The sequence below is a fragment of the Balaenoptera borealis genome (genome assembly GCF_965194805.1).
Source record: "Balaenoptera borealis genome assembly, chromosome: 2".
In the NCBI taxonomy this organism is placed as follows: Eukaryota; Metazoa; Chordata; class Mammalia; order Artiodactyla; family Balaenopteridae; genus Balaenoptera; species Balaenoptera borealis.
The window spans coordinates 44,978,805-44,996,396 of record NC_138867.1 but is presented as its reverse complement, the minus strand read 5'-3'; the positions used below and the strand labels follow the sequence as shown (position 1 = coordinate 44,996,396).

Sequence of the window (17,592 nt, the reverse complement as noted above, 5' to 3'; positions counted from 1 at the left end):
GGGAGAAGCAGGTAGGCATGTAACCCTAGAAAACAGGGCTTTGTTGCCAGCGTTCTGTAGTCTTGCTAGTGAGAATAAGCCAGAGAATTCCTGGTTTGTTATTGGGTCTGTGTCCTAATCCCGCCAAGGGTGTGGCCTGTGGAAGCTAGGGTACTGAAACCAAGCAGGACCCCATGGGGCTCCTGAGTCCCTCGTTTCTTGTTTGTAGGGAAGAGACTCCAGCCTCCGTGACCTTCCCGGAGTTCCACAGGGCAGATTTGAACAATTACTAATCAGGGAAGGGAGGGAGTGCAGAGACAAGGGAGAAGCCAACAAGAAACTATAGCGCAGCCTTGGGGTCTTTGTTCCACCTCAGGGGATACACATTAACAATATCTTTGAGCTCTTTATAGAACTAAAACCCAACAAATGGAAGCTGTTAGCATTCTTCATACCAGAGAAGACCACCTGAGGCCAAATTAAAGGAAACAGAGATGCTCATCAAGAGACCACCTGAGACCAGATCAAAGGAGTGCAGGCCTTGTACACACCCTGATCCTGTCAGCAACCCCACCCTTGAACTACTGCTGTAAAACTCCTCACCTATCCTTCCAGGTTGGGACACCCTGCTTTCGAGGGCAGGGGCCTGCTGTGTCCCCCTTTGCCTGGCAAAGCAATAAAGCTGTTCTTTTCTGCTTCACCCAAAACTCTGTCTCCGAGATTCGATTCGGCACTGGTGCACAGAGGCTGAGTTTTCGGCATCAGTACCAGAGTTCAAACACCTGTAGACTTCACCGGTCACTTCCTCCCTGCTGCCCCTCACCGGCAAAGGCGGCCAGGCACCAAAGCCAGCAAGGAGTGGGAGGAAGCTGGGGTGACCATTCATGAGCCCTGAGGATGGCTCTGCCGCCACCCCCCCAGGTGTGGTCCCAACTCACGTGTAGTGGCTCTGATCCCAGACACCACCGTGTGCTGTCCCCAGGCTCTCGTGGGGCCTGGCTGCTTTCCCGGTCTAAGAAGTCAGGAATGTGTCCATCTGTGGGCCTGCATATCTGCTGTGCTGCGGGCAGCATACCCACGGGCCCCCAATGCCACCCTGTCCTCACCTGAGACCGCAGACCTCGGAGGGACCCCCCGCCACAAGCTCATTTGCTTGGGACTCTCCCAGCCAAGGAGGGCAGGGGGAACACAAAGGATGATATTCAGACAGTAGGAGCCCTGGGTTTCGTTCTGTTGTTTTTCTTTTGGGTTTGTTCATTTCAGAAGTTTCTGTTTTGGGGTTTTGTGGGGTTTTTTTAATAAATAAATAAATAAATTTATTTATGGCTGCATTGGGTCTTCATTGCTGTGTGCAGGCTTTCTTTTTAGTTGCGGTGAGCAGGGGCTACTCTTCATTGCAGTGCGCGGGCTTCTCACTGCAGTGGCTTCTCTTGTTGCGGAGCACGGGCTTTAGGTGCGCGGGCTTCAGTAGTTGTGGCACACAGGCTCAGTAGCTGTGGCTCGCGGGCTCAGTAGTTGTGGCTCGTGGGCTCTAGAGTGCAGGCTCAATAGTTGTGGCGCACGGGCTTAGTTGCTCCACGGCATGTGGGATCTTCCCAGACCAGGGCTCAAACCCGTGTCCCCTGCACTGGCAGGCGGATTCTTGACCACTGTGCCACCAGGGAAGCCCATGTTTGGGGTTTTTTTGTTTCTGGTTTTTGTGTGTCTGTGTTTGGGGTATTTTTTTGGTTTTGTTGTTTGTTTTGTTTTGGCAGGGGGAGATGGAAAAAATTGCTTTGGGTCCAAGAGATGCTGCCTTTGGGTGGAGCATTTTCCCTTTGGTTAAAGTATCATGTGTTCTCTAGAACCAGCCCTGAGATGTCATGGAATTGTCAGTTTAGGAGGCTGTTATCTTACCATTAGGAAATCAGCATCCAACAGCCCTAGAGGCTTTTTTTCCCAGAACTCATATTTTTTTCCTGGAAGACAACAAAGGCTGGCTGAATAAAACACATCTTGGGAGGGGCTTGAGTTACAGATACATGCCGACTCCTCCAGAGAAAATGTTCAACTTAGCTTCTAAGTAAATATTTGCTATTTATTTGGAAGGGCAAAGGGAAGATTTTTCGTCCTTTGGGCTCATCCCTGTGAAGGAAGATCTGGAATAAAGAAGCTCTGAGATGTGTACATATCACGGCATGGTTTTGACTCCCCAGCACTGGGGGTTGTCCACCAGTTGGGGTGTGCTGCCATGGAATGCCAAGCCCTGCCATGTCCTGGGCGTCAAGTTAATACTTGGAATTCTGAACAGAAGTTTGTTTGGCGCGGCATTCCCTCCCCTTGTCCTCTCCCAGGGCCTGGCCCTCGTGGTTCTTATAAGCCAAGACCCCCAAGGGTCCCATCAGCTGAGGGCAGCCCTAGGTCTGCTCTCTTGGCCGCTCCCTCTGGGAGCCAGCCCATCTGGAGGACAATGCGCCCTGGTCAGTCCTCTGCCCCACAGGAGTGGGGCCTGTGCCTGCAGAGTGAAGCCTGTGGAGTCCAGCTGGGCTTGAGACCCGGTGTGTCTAATGCTGGGGTGACCATTAGCAAGCCCTCTGGGTCACAGATCTAGGGCCAGGCACCCTAGGCAGCTTTGCTGGCAATGAGATGGTATGGATCTCTGTCTGGGAGTGGTCCACATCCAGCTCCCACTGGGCTCTGGTCTCAGACAAGGCTGCTCCACAGGTCAGGAACACTAAAAAGTAGACAAAGTTAACAGATGCGGAGTGAGGCTTTGGTTGGGGCCTTAATGATGTGCTTCAGGCCTCAGGCAGAGCTCAGCCCCAGCGAGCAAAGGGAGATAGGCCTCCAGAAGAACCATCAGAGAGATGCAACAGTGCTGGCTGTGTAGATGGAAGAGAGGGTCACAAGCCAAGGAATAAAGGCTGCCTCTAGAAAAGGCACGGAAACAGATTCTCCCCTAGAGCCTCCAGAAGGAACGCAGCCCAGCTGATGCCTTGATTTTAGCCCTGTGAGATGACATTGAACTTCTAACCTACAGAACTGGAAAATAATAATTCATGTCATTCAAGGCACTAAGTTTGTGGTAATTTGTTACAGCAGCCATAGACAACCAATACCTGTTAACTCTTTAAAAGTGTAGCACTCTTTAAAAGTGTAGCACTCTTTAAAAGTGTAGCACATGAGCAAATAATTTAAAAGAAACCTCGCCCATCACTATGCTAAGGAGTTTGGATGTTACCTGTGGATCATTCCATCAGGAATCAGGAAGCAGGCAAGAGATGGAACCAGATCTGTGTATAAAATCATTCTGGAGGTAATGTGGAGGATGGGTTTGTGGGTAGAAAGTAGGGCTGCAGGAAGGAAGACCAGTGAGGCGTCTGCTCAAAGGTCCAGATCAAAGCTGACCAAGCCAGGGTTGGCACGGGATTAGAGGGAATGGAGTAGAGAGGGCTGATGGGGAGAGAAGTTTTGCAGAGAGGAGTATAAGGATTTGGTGACCCACTAGATGCTGGTGACGAGGAAGGAGCTTCAATGACTCCAAGTGTCCAAGTATGAGAATGGAGAAACAAGGTCTGAAAGAGAAGTAAATAGGTTGTGGATACACATTCTTCGTCTTGGACGTGTTCATTCCAAGTGGAGATGTCCAGTGAGCAGTTGGAAGTGTGGATCCTGGGCTCGATGCAGATGGAGATTTGGGGATGACACAGATGCAGCTGAAGCCTGGGTGTAGATGACGGAGAGCTTGTGAAGCGATCTGTCCACCAGGGACTCAACCCCAGGGAGCTCCGAGTTTCAAGGGGCAAGTCAGCCAAGAGGAGTCTGAGAAACAAAGAACAGAAGAGTGATTAGGGAGGAGTGGAAAGAAGGGATTAGTGGGAGGGGAAAGTCACGTGCAGAGCTCTGTTCCAACTGTCATGGGAAGTCCCCTCTTCCACCAGACCTCCCTTTGCCCTGCCCAAGGTCCCAGGGTGCTCCCAGAGTCTATCACTCTGTCGTGGCACCTCGTCTGGCTTCTGCAGCCTCCCAAGCCCATCCTGAAGCTCAGGCTCCCTGGGTCTTCTCCCTTCCTCTCATTCCCTGTGCTGAGAACATGGACATGGTGCCTGCCCCCAACCCTACCCACTCCTGGATCTGAAACCAATCTCAGGGGTCCTGGCAGGCAATGAGAGAGAGGAAGGGTCTCCAGGCCCAGCCAAGAAGAGATTCTCAAGGGCCCTCCACACCTTGGAGTCTCCACTCCCCTTTAACTCTCTCTGACCCCAGGAACCAACTTGTTATTGACCAGAGGCAGAGTAGCACAAGAGGAGTTGGGAGCCTGGGCTCCAACCCACCACTCCCTGGTTGCAGAACCTTGGCTAAGTCACTTAAGCCTCTCTGAGCTCAGTTTCCTCGTCTGTAAATTGGATAATGGTATTACCCTGTCTGTGGTCCCCACCCTTCTGCAAGTTGGGTAATAGTACCTCACAGCGCTGTGAGAATTGCTGGATAATGCACAGAAAGCCCTTAGCACATGCCTGGTACAGCAAGTGTCGGTAAACATTAGCTGTGGGCGACCTTAGTGATGAACAGAACAAAATCTGGTAACCGCCCCACTCCAGCGTTTCTCCAACAAGAGTGGGCACACATGTGCCTCATATTTGGGTACTTAAGAGGCCAGTCTGGTGCCCTTGTACCCTGTTCCAAAATTGTCTGCTCCTGAAGCACTTGCTTTCTATTCCTCTAGAATATTTTAGCAGTGCAATCTTCTCACTACCAAAAAAAGAAAAAGAAAAGGAGTTCAGCCACCTGGAGAAGCTGCTACACTAGATGTGGCCCTTTCTACCCTGAAGCACAGACCGGGCTGCGGGGTCACAGGTAGCACAGGCAGGTGAAGATCGAGGAGCATCCTTTGTCCTCTTTTAAGTTGGAAGCAACCAGAGCAAGTTTAGAGGCCGAGAGGAAGGAACTGTTGGAGAGGGAGAAGTTGAAGGTACAGGAGAGGCCGAGGAAGGGATGGACGAGAGCAGGGCCACCTCAGCCTCTGAGACCCTCCCAGAAGAGAGACGGGCCGGCAGCGCATCCTCCGTGAGTGAGGGCCACGTCACCTGCTGAGAGCAGTGAGGGGAGACCCCGAGGGAGCTCGAGGAGCTGGAAGGAGTTTGAAATGCTGCCACGAGGAATCAAGCAGGAGCACAACCACAGCTCGGGCGTGAGGCCCGGCTGGCTCCTTGGTGGGAGGCGCACAGAGGTAACTGCCGGCGTCTGATCCCTGGTCACCTGGAGCTCTGGTGCTTCCCACAGCCACAAGACCCCTCATGTCTAACAAAGCTAGCTTTTTACATTTTTTCAAGTCTCATTTTAAACATCTGAGTGGGTAAAGCTTTAAAATGGAAATATAGCATTACATAAAAACGGTATTACAGCTTTATTATTTGAAAGATCAAAATGTAAATGCACTTACAATAAAGCATTTGAAAGGCTATTCTCATTACAATAACATGTTTTCATACGCTCCTTAAGACAGAGAACTTTCTTGCACATGCATTACGTGTTGCATCGACATACGAACAATACGTGGAAAAGACAACATGCACAGCCCACAGAGAGGCGTCTCTCCTGGTACACGTGGTCAGCCTTCCTCGTTGCCATCATCAATCTGGTTTGCACATCTTGATTTCTGTCTCTGAGTCCAGGCCTCGAGACACCTTCCTGGCATTTCGCCGTACACATATAGTGAAGCTGGGCAGGACAGAGAATTCCATTCCTACAAAGGGAATCAGCACCTCGATTGCCTTGAACAGCCCCCTGCGGCTCAGGGCCGGCTGGCTGTGTGCTCTCCTGGAGGGGTCACCTCCCACCCCACCCCACCCCCGCCTCTCCCACACCTTTCTCAGCAGCAAGAGGACAGGCATCTGGGCAGGATGGCCCAGCAGGAGCTCAGCACGGAGGGCAGGGGCGGCCTCCAGGCTCTTGCAAACGTGAACTGCGGCTGTTTGTGCTTCTGAGCAAACTCTCCCCCTGCTGACCCCAGTGTCCAGTGAAAGCTGCAGAGGGAACAAGGCCTGCTAATGACCCTTGTCACTCCGCTCCGGACCTCCCACCCAGCAAGAACGCAAGACACAGTAAGGCCACATACTTTGATTATAAATAGGCCTTGTTGCTAATTAATGTTTGCATAAAACAATTAACAAAATACATCAGCATGAAATTTCTTTTTAAATACCCTACAAAACCCACATATTTTTAAATAGTCAACCAGAGGACAAAGTCCATCAATTGTTCTGAAGTCCTGCTGAGTGCCTCTAATTTCTAGCAGCTCAGCTGGTCTCTCAACGCCCCTGGGAGCTTAGAAATAGAAGACTCTGTAATGTCAACCGGTGGACGTGTGGACAGTAAAATATAGATGGGAAAAGTTTAGCTTCATAATGATTTAAGCAACACAAATAACTATGAAATCTCATTGACCATACCCAGTAAATTGACAAAATCCAATTAACAGCAGTGAAGAACTGATTATCAGTGGAAAAGGACAAAGGATACTTCAGAGGTGTCTGGTGATATTGCAAATCAGTGTAGCTTTTTTGGGGGCAGAGTCATGCAGTAACCATAAAACTCTGACCCAGCCAATCTACCTCTGGAAACAACCCCAAGGAGTGAGGACAAAGGCGGGAAAAGAAAATTTTGTGCAACGAAGTTCCCTAAAGTGTCTCTCTATACGAGGAGGACATTTAAAACAATTCTTAGCAAGCCACAACACGCAGGTACACCGAGGGGTTCCGTGTGGCCACCATGAGCTATATTCATACATGGAATTTTACACATTAAATAATGAGTGACAGTAAAGGGAGACTGCAATCGAATCAATATATAACTTGCAATAGATGAAAACATGTACAGGGACACACAGATCACATCAGGTGTGAATTAAGAATGATATAAATAATTGGTATTAAGAGATTTTTGTCGTCGATGTTGTTGTAAAGTTGAGTCCAGAACAAAATTTAAGTTTACAACAAAAAAAAAGAGTGACACCTAGAGCTCTGTATAGACACTTAGCAGCACGCATGGTAAGTGCCGTGGGCCCAGGGCCGGGCTTAGCTCAGACCCTCAGGCGCTGCCAGACGTGTGACGGTTGCGGGGTGGGAGATAAAATGACCTGGGTCAAGGACCCCTGGAGTAAGTGGTAAGCAGCCATCAACTCTCCAGCTTAGCTATGGGCAGCAGCGGACAGGGACCGTGAGGGCTCTGGGGGGCCAGAGACGTGTGCCCCTCTAAGGGGGCCGTCCCTATCCGGTTAGAAACCCAGGATGACACAGTCTGATTTTGTTTTCCTCATTAGCAACCATTTCCAAGTTAAAGTGCTTTGTGCAGTCTGAGCCCCATGTCTGTGGGCTACACAGGGGTGGGCCAGCGAACTATTTCTGTAAAGGGCCAGATGGTGATCATTTTAGGTTCTGTAGGAGAAACTCTCTGTCACAACTACTCAGTTCTGTGTGTGTGTGGGTAGCAGCATAAGGCACATAAAGGGAGACACATAAAGGATGGCGCGGCTGTGTCCCCATTAGGCGTCACCGGTAGACACTGAAATTTGATTTCTATGGAATTTTCACATCTCATTAAACGTTATTCTTCCTTTCATTTCGTTTTCTAGCCTTTCAAAATGTCAGGATCATTTCTGGCTCACGGGCCCACAGAAACAGAGCCCAGACTGGGCCTGAGGGCTGGCTGGCTGGCTGAGCCCTGGGCTGAAGCGTGCCTGCAGCGGCAGCAGTAGGTAGGGGCCGGCGGAGAGCGGGGCGCGGGGTCGCGGGCTGGGTGCGCGCCGGACAGACCGCACAGGCTTTCCGCGCACGAGGTAGGAGCGGCCTGGGGACGGCTGGGGCCCTTTGCAAACCACGCCCTCCCCACCCGGACCCGCCCCCCACCTGGTGCTTTTACTTGTGTTTTACTGCAGCCACCTGAGAAAGAATGAAGGTATCATCTCTCTTTTTTAACCACAGATTGGCTTCTCTGCCATTCTTTAACATTTTTTTCCCTGATATTATTGTAAAAGAAAGGCTATTAATAGGGCACTAACGTAGCTGTTTGCATGGTTCCCAGAGCCCTAGAAAACTCTAACGGGAATTTTATCCGTTTTTAATGACCTTGCTAAAACACAAGTTTTCCTGTTTGTGTCCTCTCAACGTCTCTCTGACAGGAACAGAGAAAACGCAGATGGCCTTCTCCAGTCACAGAGGCAGCGCAGGACACTGGGAGTGGAGACAGTTCATGACTCGATTCCAGGAGAGGAAGGTCACCACTGGCTTCTTTTAGGCCATGTCCTGTGACCTGCTCTGGAGAGCAAAGTGTGTGGCCTGCAGAATGCGTTTCTGGGCTTCCTGCTCCTCTTACTAGCAGGAGATGCTGACTCCTATGAAACTATCTTGGACGATCTAGAACAAAACAGAGGGCCCTGATTTCCCTAGCCCTCAAAGGTGGCAAAAGTAAATTTGAAAATCATACAAGGGGGGCTGATGGGAAGGGGAGAAAGGAATAAAAAGAAAAGAAACAAGAAATAGAAAAAAAAAAAAAAAAGGAAGTGTTAAAAAGATGAGAAGCTGCTGGGAGTCGTGGAAAAAAAGCAGAAGACAGGAGGCAAGAAGGAAAGTGAGAAAAGGGAAGAAGAAATGAAAAGAGGAAGGGCTAGGGTGTGGTATTTGCAAACTATTCATTCAGGCTTTCATGAATAATTAAGGGGAGGAGAGAAGAGGGCAACATCTTCATCTCTGAAACCCACTCACAGAAGCCATCTGTGACCTTTTCTTTCTCCCCAGCCATCAAATTCTTGGAATTTAGGTTCAAAAGCCTCACCCAGGTGTGAGACAAACAAGATTAGAGGGGCTCACTACGGCCCTCCTGTCCCTCAGCTGGAGGTGGCAGAGGGTCACAGGAGGGAGGGAGGAGTTTTGGGGCACCAAGCTAGGACCTCCTGTGAGTTCACAAATCAGAGGCAGGCGGAAAGGGCCCCATCTGGAACTCTGGGGGACTGGCGGCTCATAGAAGTGCCCACATCACAACAGTCGGGGGTGGGGGAGGTATCAGGGCGGAGAGAACCCACCACAGCTGGGACCTCGTGCATCCCCTTCGTTTGGTCCCTTTCCACTCCCAGGACACAGGTTCCCCAGAGCCCTGCTCCAGGCCCCCCTTATTCCTTGATTTATCAGTAGTTGCTGCTCTGTAAACTAGGAGTGACGAATCTGGGGGGTGGGAGGGTGCTACAGACGCTGGAGATTTAACGAGGAGAGAGCTTTGGGAAGGCATCCCCCTGCCTGTGCCTGTGATAAGGATGCAGCGATTGGCTGAGGACAGTGGCAGGTGATGGGCTGGCGGGGTGGCATCGCTGCCAGACTCCATGCTGCTCCCCTGAACATCCGCTGGCGTCCGGAGCCAGTCTCAGGGTGGACGGGGCACAAAATCCCGAGCGAGGCCGAGTTACAAACCCGAGGCGACGCAAATCGTTGCCCTGGGCCGTGGCCACTTCAAAAGTCCAGGGGCTCGGGCCAGAAATTAATTTTAGTTCTAGAAAAGTAAAGTGATGGTTTTGCACACCTGAGTCGGTGGCTTGTGAAGTTTGTGCCCGCTACACAAGCACTGACTTCTCAAGCACTCTTAGGAAAATTACCGTCAGCCTTTCTCTCTGGCAAATGCCGGGCTCGCTGTGCCCCGCTGCCCCCATCTCACCAGGCTCTCAGCGACCTCCCCTGATGGCCACGTGAGTCTTAGCCACACGTCAGGAAGTCATGTGATGTCACTGTGCTCAGGGTACGAGCCCAGTGCCAGCCATAAGTTCCCGGGTATCTGCCATTAGCACTTGGGCTAAAGGCTCCAGTCATGGTTGCAAGCCCTGGGCTTTGGTGCGCGAAGGCAGAGGAGTCCTGGTGTTGGAGCAGCACAGGTGCTAAGCCTTCCATGTCCCCAGGCCCTGCTCCGCTGCTTCTGGGAAGAGGCCTTTGAAGGGTGTGTTCAGTAAGCATTCCTGGGCTCTGAGCCAGTGTGAGGGGACAGAGTCCCTGTAAAAAGCTGCTGCAGTCTTTGGTATCTTTCTATTCCCAGGCTTGGGTGCAAGATAGAGGGGCAGCGAGGGCCTCCAGGAACTGTCTGCAGGGCTGGGCAGTGGCCTGGACAGTGGTGTGGACCTGCCGGCCCGGCGAGAGTCCGCTCCCCAGTGCGCTGCCAAGGCCCTCCCTCGTTCCTCCATCCCCAGCCATGCAGTGGACCAAGGGCCAGAGTCCTGGGCAGGGGTTTTGCTACAGACACTTGAGATTTAATGAGGGTAATGAGGCATTTCAGGCACACCATCAGGAGGGCCACACCACCTCCCACCCCTATGTTGAGAGAGACTTAATCTCTAAAGTGGTGTCAGCGCTACCTCAGAGGTGTAGCCTGGAGCCAGGGAGGTCAAGGTGGAGGGAGAGAGCCTCACCTCCTGCCAGACCACCCAGGTGCCAACTAAGCAACTGTCCTTTGGCAACAGGGAAGGTGTCTCCTGGAGCTGTGAGGAGTGGCCCCAGCAAAGACTGTGCCCATGGCCCAATTCCTCAGGAAGGCCAGACATGTCCACCTCTGGTGTCCACTGCCCCTCCAAGTCAATCTGCCAGAGGCCTTAGCGAGAGCCTGTTATCTGAACAAAAGAAAATAAATTGCTTTTCCTCTGCAAAGTGCTCAGGCTGATCACCATCCTTTCTTTTTAAATCTTTATTTTTAATTAATTAATTTATTTATTTATGTTTGGCTGCGTTGGGTCTTCATTGCTGTGCGCAGGCTTTCTCTAGTTATGGCGAGCGGGGGCTACTCTTCATTGCAGCGCACGGGCTTCTCATTGCAGTGGCCTCTCTTGTTGTGGAGCACGGGCTCTAGGCACGCGGGCTTCAGTAGTTGTGGCATGAGGGCTCAGTAGTTGTGGCGCACAGGCTTAGTTGCTCCACGGCATGTGGGATCTTCCCAGACCAGGGCTCGAACCCGTGTCCCCTGCACTGACAGGCAGATTCTTAACCACTGCACCACCAGGGAAGTCCACCATCCTTTCTTCTCAAGCAAGCTACACGTCTGGGCCAACTAACCTCAACGAGTCACTCGGGGGTGTGCGAGACTTTCTGTAACACAAGCGGGATGGGGAGACGCCAAGGAAGCTCTTGTAGCCAAGTCTTCTCTCTGCAAGTCATGCACACTGAGACGTAGGGGGATTCAAGCCATGGCGGCATTTAGACTTCTCTTTGGGTTTGGTCTAGAAGTTTTTCAGACATGAGAAATTCTCTGGTTGTCACTGTATTTTCCAAGTATGGGTTTGGTGCTCCTTCCCCACAGAGATGGTCTGGCCCTAAACCTTGGGTAGGAGGGAGCAGATGCTCTTTGGCTTCTGAGCAGATCCCCTCTGGCATTCCAGAACGCAGGTGTTGCGATTCTCTGGGTGGGATCTCGACTGAAACTGCGGGACAATAAGTCCCATATGGGGAGGTCATGTACTCATTTTTTTCCCCTCCCAAGATATTTTCCTGACCCTTTTCAGGTTCCTCTGTGGAAACCACTTCCAGAAAATTCTCAAAATTTACCACCAACCTGTCAGTAAGGTCACTGGGGGCAGAACATGGTTTTAGAATCCCATCTTCTTCTGTGTTCACAGAGTCATCAAACTCCTTCAGATTTAGCTTATCCTGGAAAAGAGAAAGGGAAACCCCAATGGTCATTTGGGGGCCACATATGATATAGCCAAAAGCTATTAGGCTTGGGACACCCAAAGCCCCACCTCTGGACCAGCCCCCCTCATTCCTCTGAGAGGCCAGAAGTGGTGCCCTTCCATGGGAGCTGAGCCAGAGTGGCCCATTTCCTGAGAAGAATGCAGTGTATTCAAACAATTTCTTCTTCTAGAGAGCTCAAGGCTATTTTCCACATAATCATATGCTCATAAAATCCCAGTGAAGATGGAAGCATCAAAATTAGAATTATCATAAAGACAAATAACTTGCCCAACATCACCAGAAAATCAAAGGTGAACTCCTGGTGGAGGTGGTGTCCGACATCTTTGTATCCCCAGAGCCTAGCTCACTGCCTGGCGTAGAGTGAGTGATTAATAAGTGACTGCTACAGAGGCCAGACCTACAGATGATTCAAAAAACATTTTAGACATCAGACAAGACTGCCTATGAATTAGTTTACTCTCTTAATAACTTTTGGTAAGTAGGAAATTAAATAAGGTAACACATGAATGATAAAGGAGAGAAGAAAATAGAAACAACCAAAATTTAATTAAATAAATAATAAAAATAATTTTCATGTCCGTGCTAAAAAAAGACTTCTGAGTTGAAACAGGGGCTAATATTAAAAATTCGTTATCAAGGAATACTGGAAACAGTCTTTCAGTAGCAAGGATTTAAAGGTTATATTTGATTGGGCTTCTTTCTACTTAACTGAGAAATTAAACCTTAAAATTTCAGAACCGTTTTCAATTTAAAAATGTATGAAAATGGGAGGTTTCTGTTATGGATAACTCCCTAGAAAACCCCATTGCCAACGTCTCCAATCTGAGAAAAACAATTTGATGCAGCCTGCCCCAGCCTTTGGACGGAAATGCACATTAGCGGCCCCTCGGGTCCCCAGGTGGTCTCTAGATTAACTTGCTCTTGGCTGCTTTTTAAATGGTCTCCAATCTTATAGCTGGGTTCTCCTGCTTTCTAATTAGACAGTCAGGTCCTTAAGGGTAGGGCCAGTGTCTCTTCCGTGGCATCCTTTATAGGAGCAGTTTTATGCCCAGCAAACACTGGGTACTATAAGTCTGGTAAAGCCCTTTCCTCTTGTCCAAAGAATGAGGTCAAAGTCATTCCAGGAAGGCTGATTCCACCTGTGCTGCCAGCCATTCCCTGGGACTTTTTAACCTCGAGTTCTCTTTATGTGAACCCTATGCAAACCTCAGTCCATCACCGTGTCCACCTCCCACAACCAGCCTGCTCAACAATCTCCTTAACAAAAACAGGAGTGTTTACCTTGAAATGATCTCCACGCCATGTGGCTATACTTCTTTCAGCAGGGTTGGGGACACTGGGCCAACATAGGTGCTTTAATTTGCTAATAAGAGGTAAGATTTTAAAATAGAAAGTGAGTCCAAGAAACATTTTACTTCTACTGCATGGCCAAGCCAAAAGAGCAGGGCTTCGATGCAGGGAATTGTATGGCTCCCTATTGAATAAGGGCAAGCTCACAGCCTCCTGACAGAAACTGGGAAAGCAAAGTACTTTGGGGGGTGAAATCGCAAGTCAACTATGGGACGTGATGGGAGGAGACCTTTCCCCAGGCAAAGCTGTTCTTACTCTTCCCCGCTCTCCCACCCCTGCATCTCCACCCCCTGGTCCTGATGCCGGAAATCACACCATCACAGAGCCATGTCCTTGAGATTTATTCCCCAGGAAAGGTAACCCTCTAAGCCTGTTAAGATACCCACACTTCAGAGCAGTGATTCTCAAAGTGTGGTCCCAACCAGCAGCATCAGTACCACTTGGGAGCTTGTTACACACGCAAAATGTACGAGAATGTGTGCTGATGACTCGCTTACAACCCAAAGCTGGGAACTGAGGTTGACATTAGCTCAGCCATAACTAAGCACAGCTGCTTGGCAGAGAAGGCCCACGACTGTGTAACTCTGGAGAGAGCGGTCTAATGGGGAGAGAGCCCTTGACCCTCAGGGTAGAATGAGGCTCTCTGGGGAGAGAAAGCACGAGACCCTGAAGACAAGCTGCCTTCCCTACAGTGGCCAGAGCAGGCAGGACAAATGGGCCTCAGCGAGCCCTCCAACACTGCGCCACAAGCAAGGACCCGCCGGTGCTGGGCATACGCTGGCCAGTGCTCTAACTCCATGGGCACCCTGCTCCCTGCTCTGCCTGGGAGAGAGGCTGGTGGCCTTGAGGGCCCTTGCTGCTGCCAGGGGTCCCCTCTAGACACACAGAGAGAGGATCTTCTCCCCAGCTCTAGTCTCAGATGCCGAACACAGCAGACAAAGCCTGTGGGGCAGCTGGCACTTCCCTGGCTTCAAAAAGTCCTAGGCCCGGTGCACAGCGCTGTCGGGAGTACAAGTCTTCTTGTTTGGTTAGAATTCTGATTGCCACAGTGTAAGGCATACAATAAATTCAATAAATATGTATCAACTCAATAAATGAATGGACACCCCTTAATGGCAGTGTGCCCTCTTCCACCCATGGTGTCTTCCACCCCTTTCCACACCCGATTTTGAGGGCCCACACTATTGTCTACAAACTCACTTGTGTTTTTTGAGATCATATGCCACCGTCAGGATGATGAGAATAAGAGAGCCCCCTCCAACCAGAGAAGTTATAACGAAAATCTCAAAGACGCCTTTGAGAAAAGGAGAACAAAAGTTCGTAGCAGGTTGAGCCCCTTACTTTCTTGAAAAAAATCAAAGATTAATGTTTTCTTCCAGTAGCTTCAGCAACATATACCCTATAAGTTTTCTTTCAATTTAATTCAAATTCATTCAATTTCTCTTCTCCCTGAATAATACTGACAGAAATTGTGTTCCCCAGGTTCATCCTCCAACTTCATTCATCTAGTACACATTTTCTGAGCACTTACAATTTGCCAAACACTATTCTGGGTAATAAAATAAATAGCAAGAAGCAAGAAACACAAGATCCCTACTCTCGTGGAGCTTACCTTCTGGTTCAAGAATTCAGACAATAAATAATGTAAGATTATTTCAGATAAAATGGGGTGATAGAGAGTAGGGTAAAGTGGGTAGGGGGTTAGCACCTTTAGATAGGGTGGCAAAGGAAGACTCCTTGGAGAAGTGAAATCTGAGCTAATGTGAATAATGAGAAGGAACCGCCCACGTTCATGCAGGGGAAAGCATTCCAGGCAGAAGGGAAAGCATTCCAGGCAGAAGGAAAAGCATAAATGGGAACATAAATGGGAAGTGGTGGGAGGTGAGGTCAGGAAGGGACAGATGAGGAAGGGTTCTGAAAGCAATGGGAAGAAGTTTGGATTTAATTCAAAATACAACAGAAGCCATTGGTGGCTTTTAAGCAGGGGGTCTAGGATTTTAAACTCTGGCTGCTATGTGGAAAACAGATGGTAGAGGATCAAAGACAGAAGCAGGGAGATCTATAAGAACCAAGAGTAACAGACCTATCACGAGTAATGAAATTGAAACTGTAATTAAAAATCTTCCAACAAACAAAAGTCCAGAACCAGATGGCTTCACAGGTGAATTCTATCAAACATTTAAAGAACTAACACCTATCCTTCTCAAACTCTTCCAAAAAACTTCAGAGGGAGGAACACTCCCAAAATCATTCAACAAGGCCACCATTACCCTGATACCAAAACCAGACAAAGATATCACAAAAAATTACAGACCAATTTCACTGATGAACATCAGTGCAAAAATCCTCAACAAAATACTAGCAAACAGAATCCAACAACACATTAAAAGGATCATACACCACGATCAAGTGGGATTTATCCCGGGGATGCAAGGATTCTTCAATATACACAAATCAATCAGTGTGATACACCATATTAACAGATTAAGGAATAAAAACCATATGATCATCTCAATAGACGCAGAAAAAGCTTTTGACAAAATTCAGCACCATTTTTGATAAAAACTCTCCAGAAAATGGGCATAGAGGGAACCTACCTCAACATAATAAAGGCCATATATGACAAACCCACAGCAAACATCATTCTTAATGGTGAAAAACTGAAAGCATTTCCCCTAAGATCAGGAACAAGACAAGGATGTCCACACTTGCCCCCCTTATTCAACACAGTTTTGAAGTCCTAGCCATGGCAATCAGAGAAGAAAAAGAAATAAAAGGAATATAAATTGGAAAAGAAGAAGTAAAACTGTCACTGTTTGCAAATGACATGATACTATACTTAGAAAATCCTAAAGATGCCACCAGAAAATTACTAGAACTAGTCAATGAATTTGGTAAGGTGGCAGGATACAAAATTAATGCACAGAAATCTCTTACATTCCTATACACTAACAATGAAAAATCAGAAAGAGAACTTAAGGAAATAATCCCATTCACCATCGCAACAAAAAGAATAAAATACCTAGGAATAAACCTACCTAAGGAGGCAAAAATCTGGACTCAGAAAACTATAAAGCACTGATGAAAGAAATCAGAGATGACATAAACAGATGGAGAAATATACCATGTTCTTGGATTGGAAGAATCAATATTGTGAAAATGACTATACTACCCAAAGCAATCTACAGATTCAATGCAATCCCTATTAAATTACCAATGGCATTCTTCACAGAATTAGAACAAAAAATTTTACAATTTGTATGGAAACACAAAAGACCCCGAATAGCCAAAGCAATCTTGAGAAAGAAATGGAGCTGGAGGAATCAGGCTCCCTGACTAATCTACACTACAAGGCTACAGTAATCAAGGCAGTATGGTACTGGCACAAAAACAGAAATATAGATCAATGGTACAGGATAGAAAGCCCAGAGATAAACCCACACACATATGGTCACCTAATTTATGACACAGGAGGCAAGAACATACAATGGAGAAAAGGCAGCCTCTTCAATAAGTGGTGCTGGGAAAACTGGACAGCTACATGTAAAAGAATGAAATTAGAACATTCCCTAACACCATACACAAAAATAAACTCAAAATGGATTCGAGACCTAAATGTACGACCGGATACTATAAAACTCTTAGACAAAAACATAGGCAGACCACTCTTTGACATAAACCACAGCAAGATTTTTTTTGACCCACCTCCTAGAGTAATGAAAATAAAAACAAAAATAAACAAATGGGACCTAATTAAACTTAAAAGCTTTTGCACAGCAAAGGAAACCATAAATAAGATGAAAAGACAGAATCTTCAGAATGGGAGAAAATATGTGCAAACGAAGCAACAGACAAAGGATTCATCTCCAAAATATACAAACAGCTCATGGAGCTCAATATCAAAAAAACAAACAACCCAATTAAAAAATGGGCAGAAGACCTAAATAGACATTTCACCAGAGAAGACATACAGATGGCCAAGAGGCACATGAAAAGATGCTCAACATCACTAATTATTAGAGAAATGCAAATCAAAACTACAATGAGGTGTCACCTCACACTGGTCAGAATGGCCATCATCAAAAAATCTACAAACAGTAAATGCTGGAGAGGGCGTGGAGAAAAGGGAACCCTCTTACACTGTTGGTGGGAACATAAATTGATACAGCCACTGTGGAAAACAGTATGGAGGTTCCTTAAAAAACTAAAAATAGAACTACCAAATGACCCAGCAATCACACTACTGGGCATATACCCTGAGAAAACCATAATTCAAAAAGACACATGCACCCCAATGTTCATTGCAGCACTATTTACAATAGCCAGGACATGGAAACAACCTAAATGTCCAACAACAGATGAAAGGATAAAGAAGATGTGGTACATATATACAATGAAATATTACTCAGCCATAAAAAGGTATGAGGTTTTTTTTGTTCGTTTGTTTTACATGATAATATTTATCTTTTATTAGATATATTACATATTCCCAAAAAGATATTAAATTTTCCAAGAGAAAATATCAAAACCTACTGATTTCAAGGTAAGCAACATAGTCAAAATGAAA

At 47.8% G+C, this 17,592-nt stretch overlaps 1 protein-coding gene and 1 long non-coding RNA gene across 2 annotated transcripts in view; one reads left to right on the top strand and one right to left on the bottom strand.

The window, feature by feature from the left end:
- Window positions 1-17,592, top strand: part of LOC309624477 — a 249,491-nt gene that overhangs the window by 126,617 nt on the left and 105,282 nt on the right. The window lies entirely within an intron of this gene.
- The window catches only part of IL31RA (interleukin 31 receptor A), a gene marked incomplete at its 5' end in the record, with an annotated part of 39,211 nt that continues 30,948 nt past the window's right edge, over window positions 9,330-17,592 (bottom strand). The window contains 3 exon segments of the mRNA XM_082379598.1: window positions 9,330-11,630; window positions 12,957-13,038; window positions 14,226-14,319. Coding sequence (XP_082235724.1) covers window positions 11,181-11,630; window positions 12,957-13,038; window positions 14,226-14,319 — 626 coding nt within the window. The 3' untranslated portion in view covers window positions 9,330-11,180.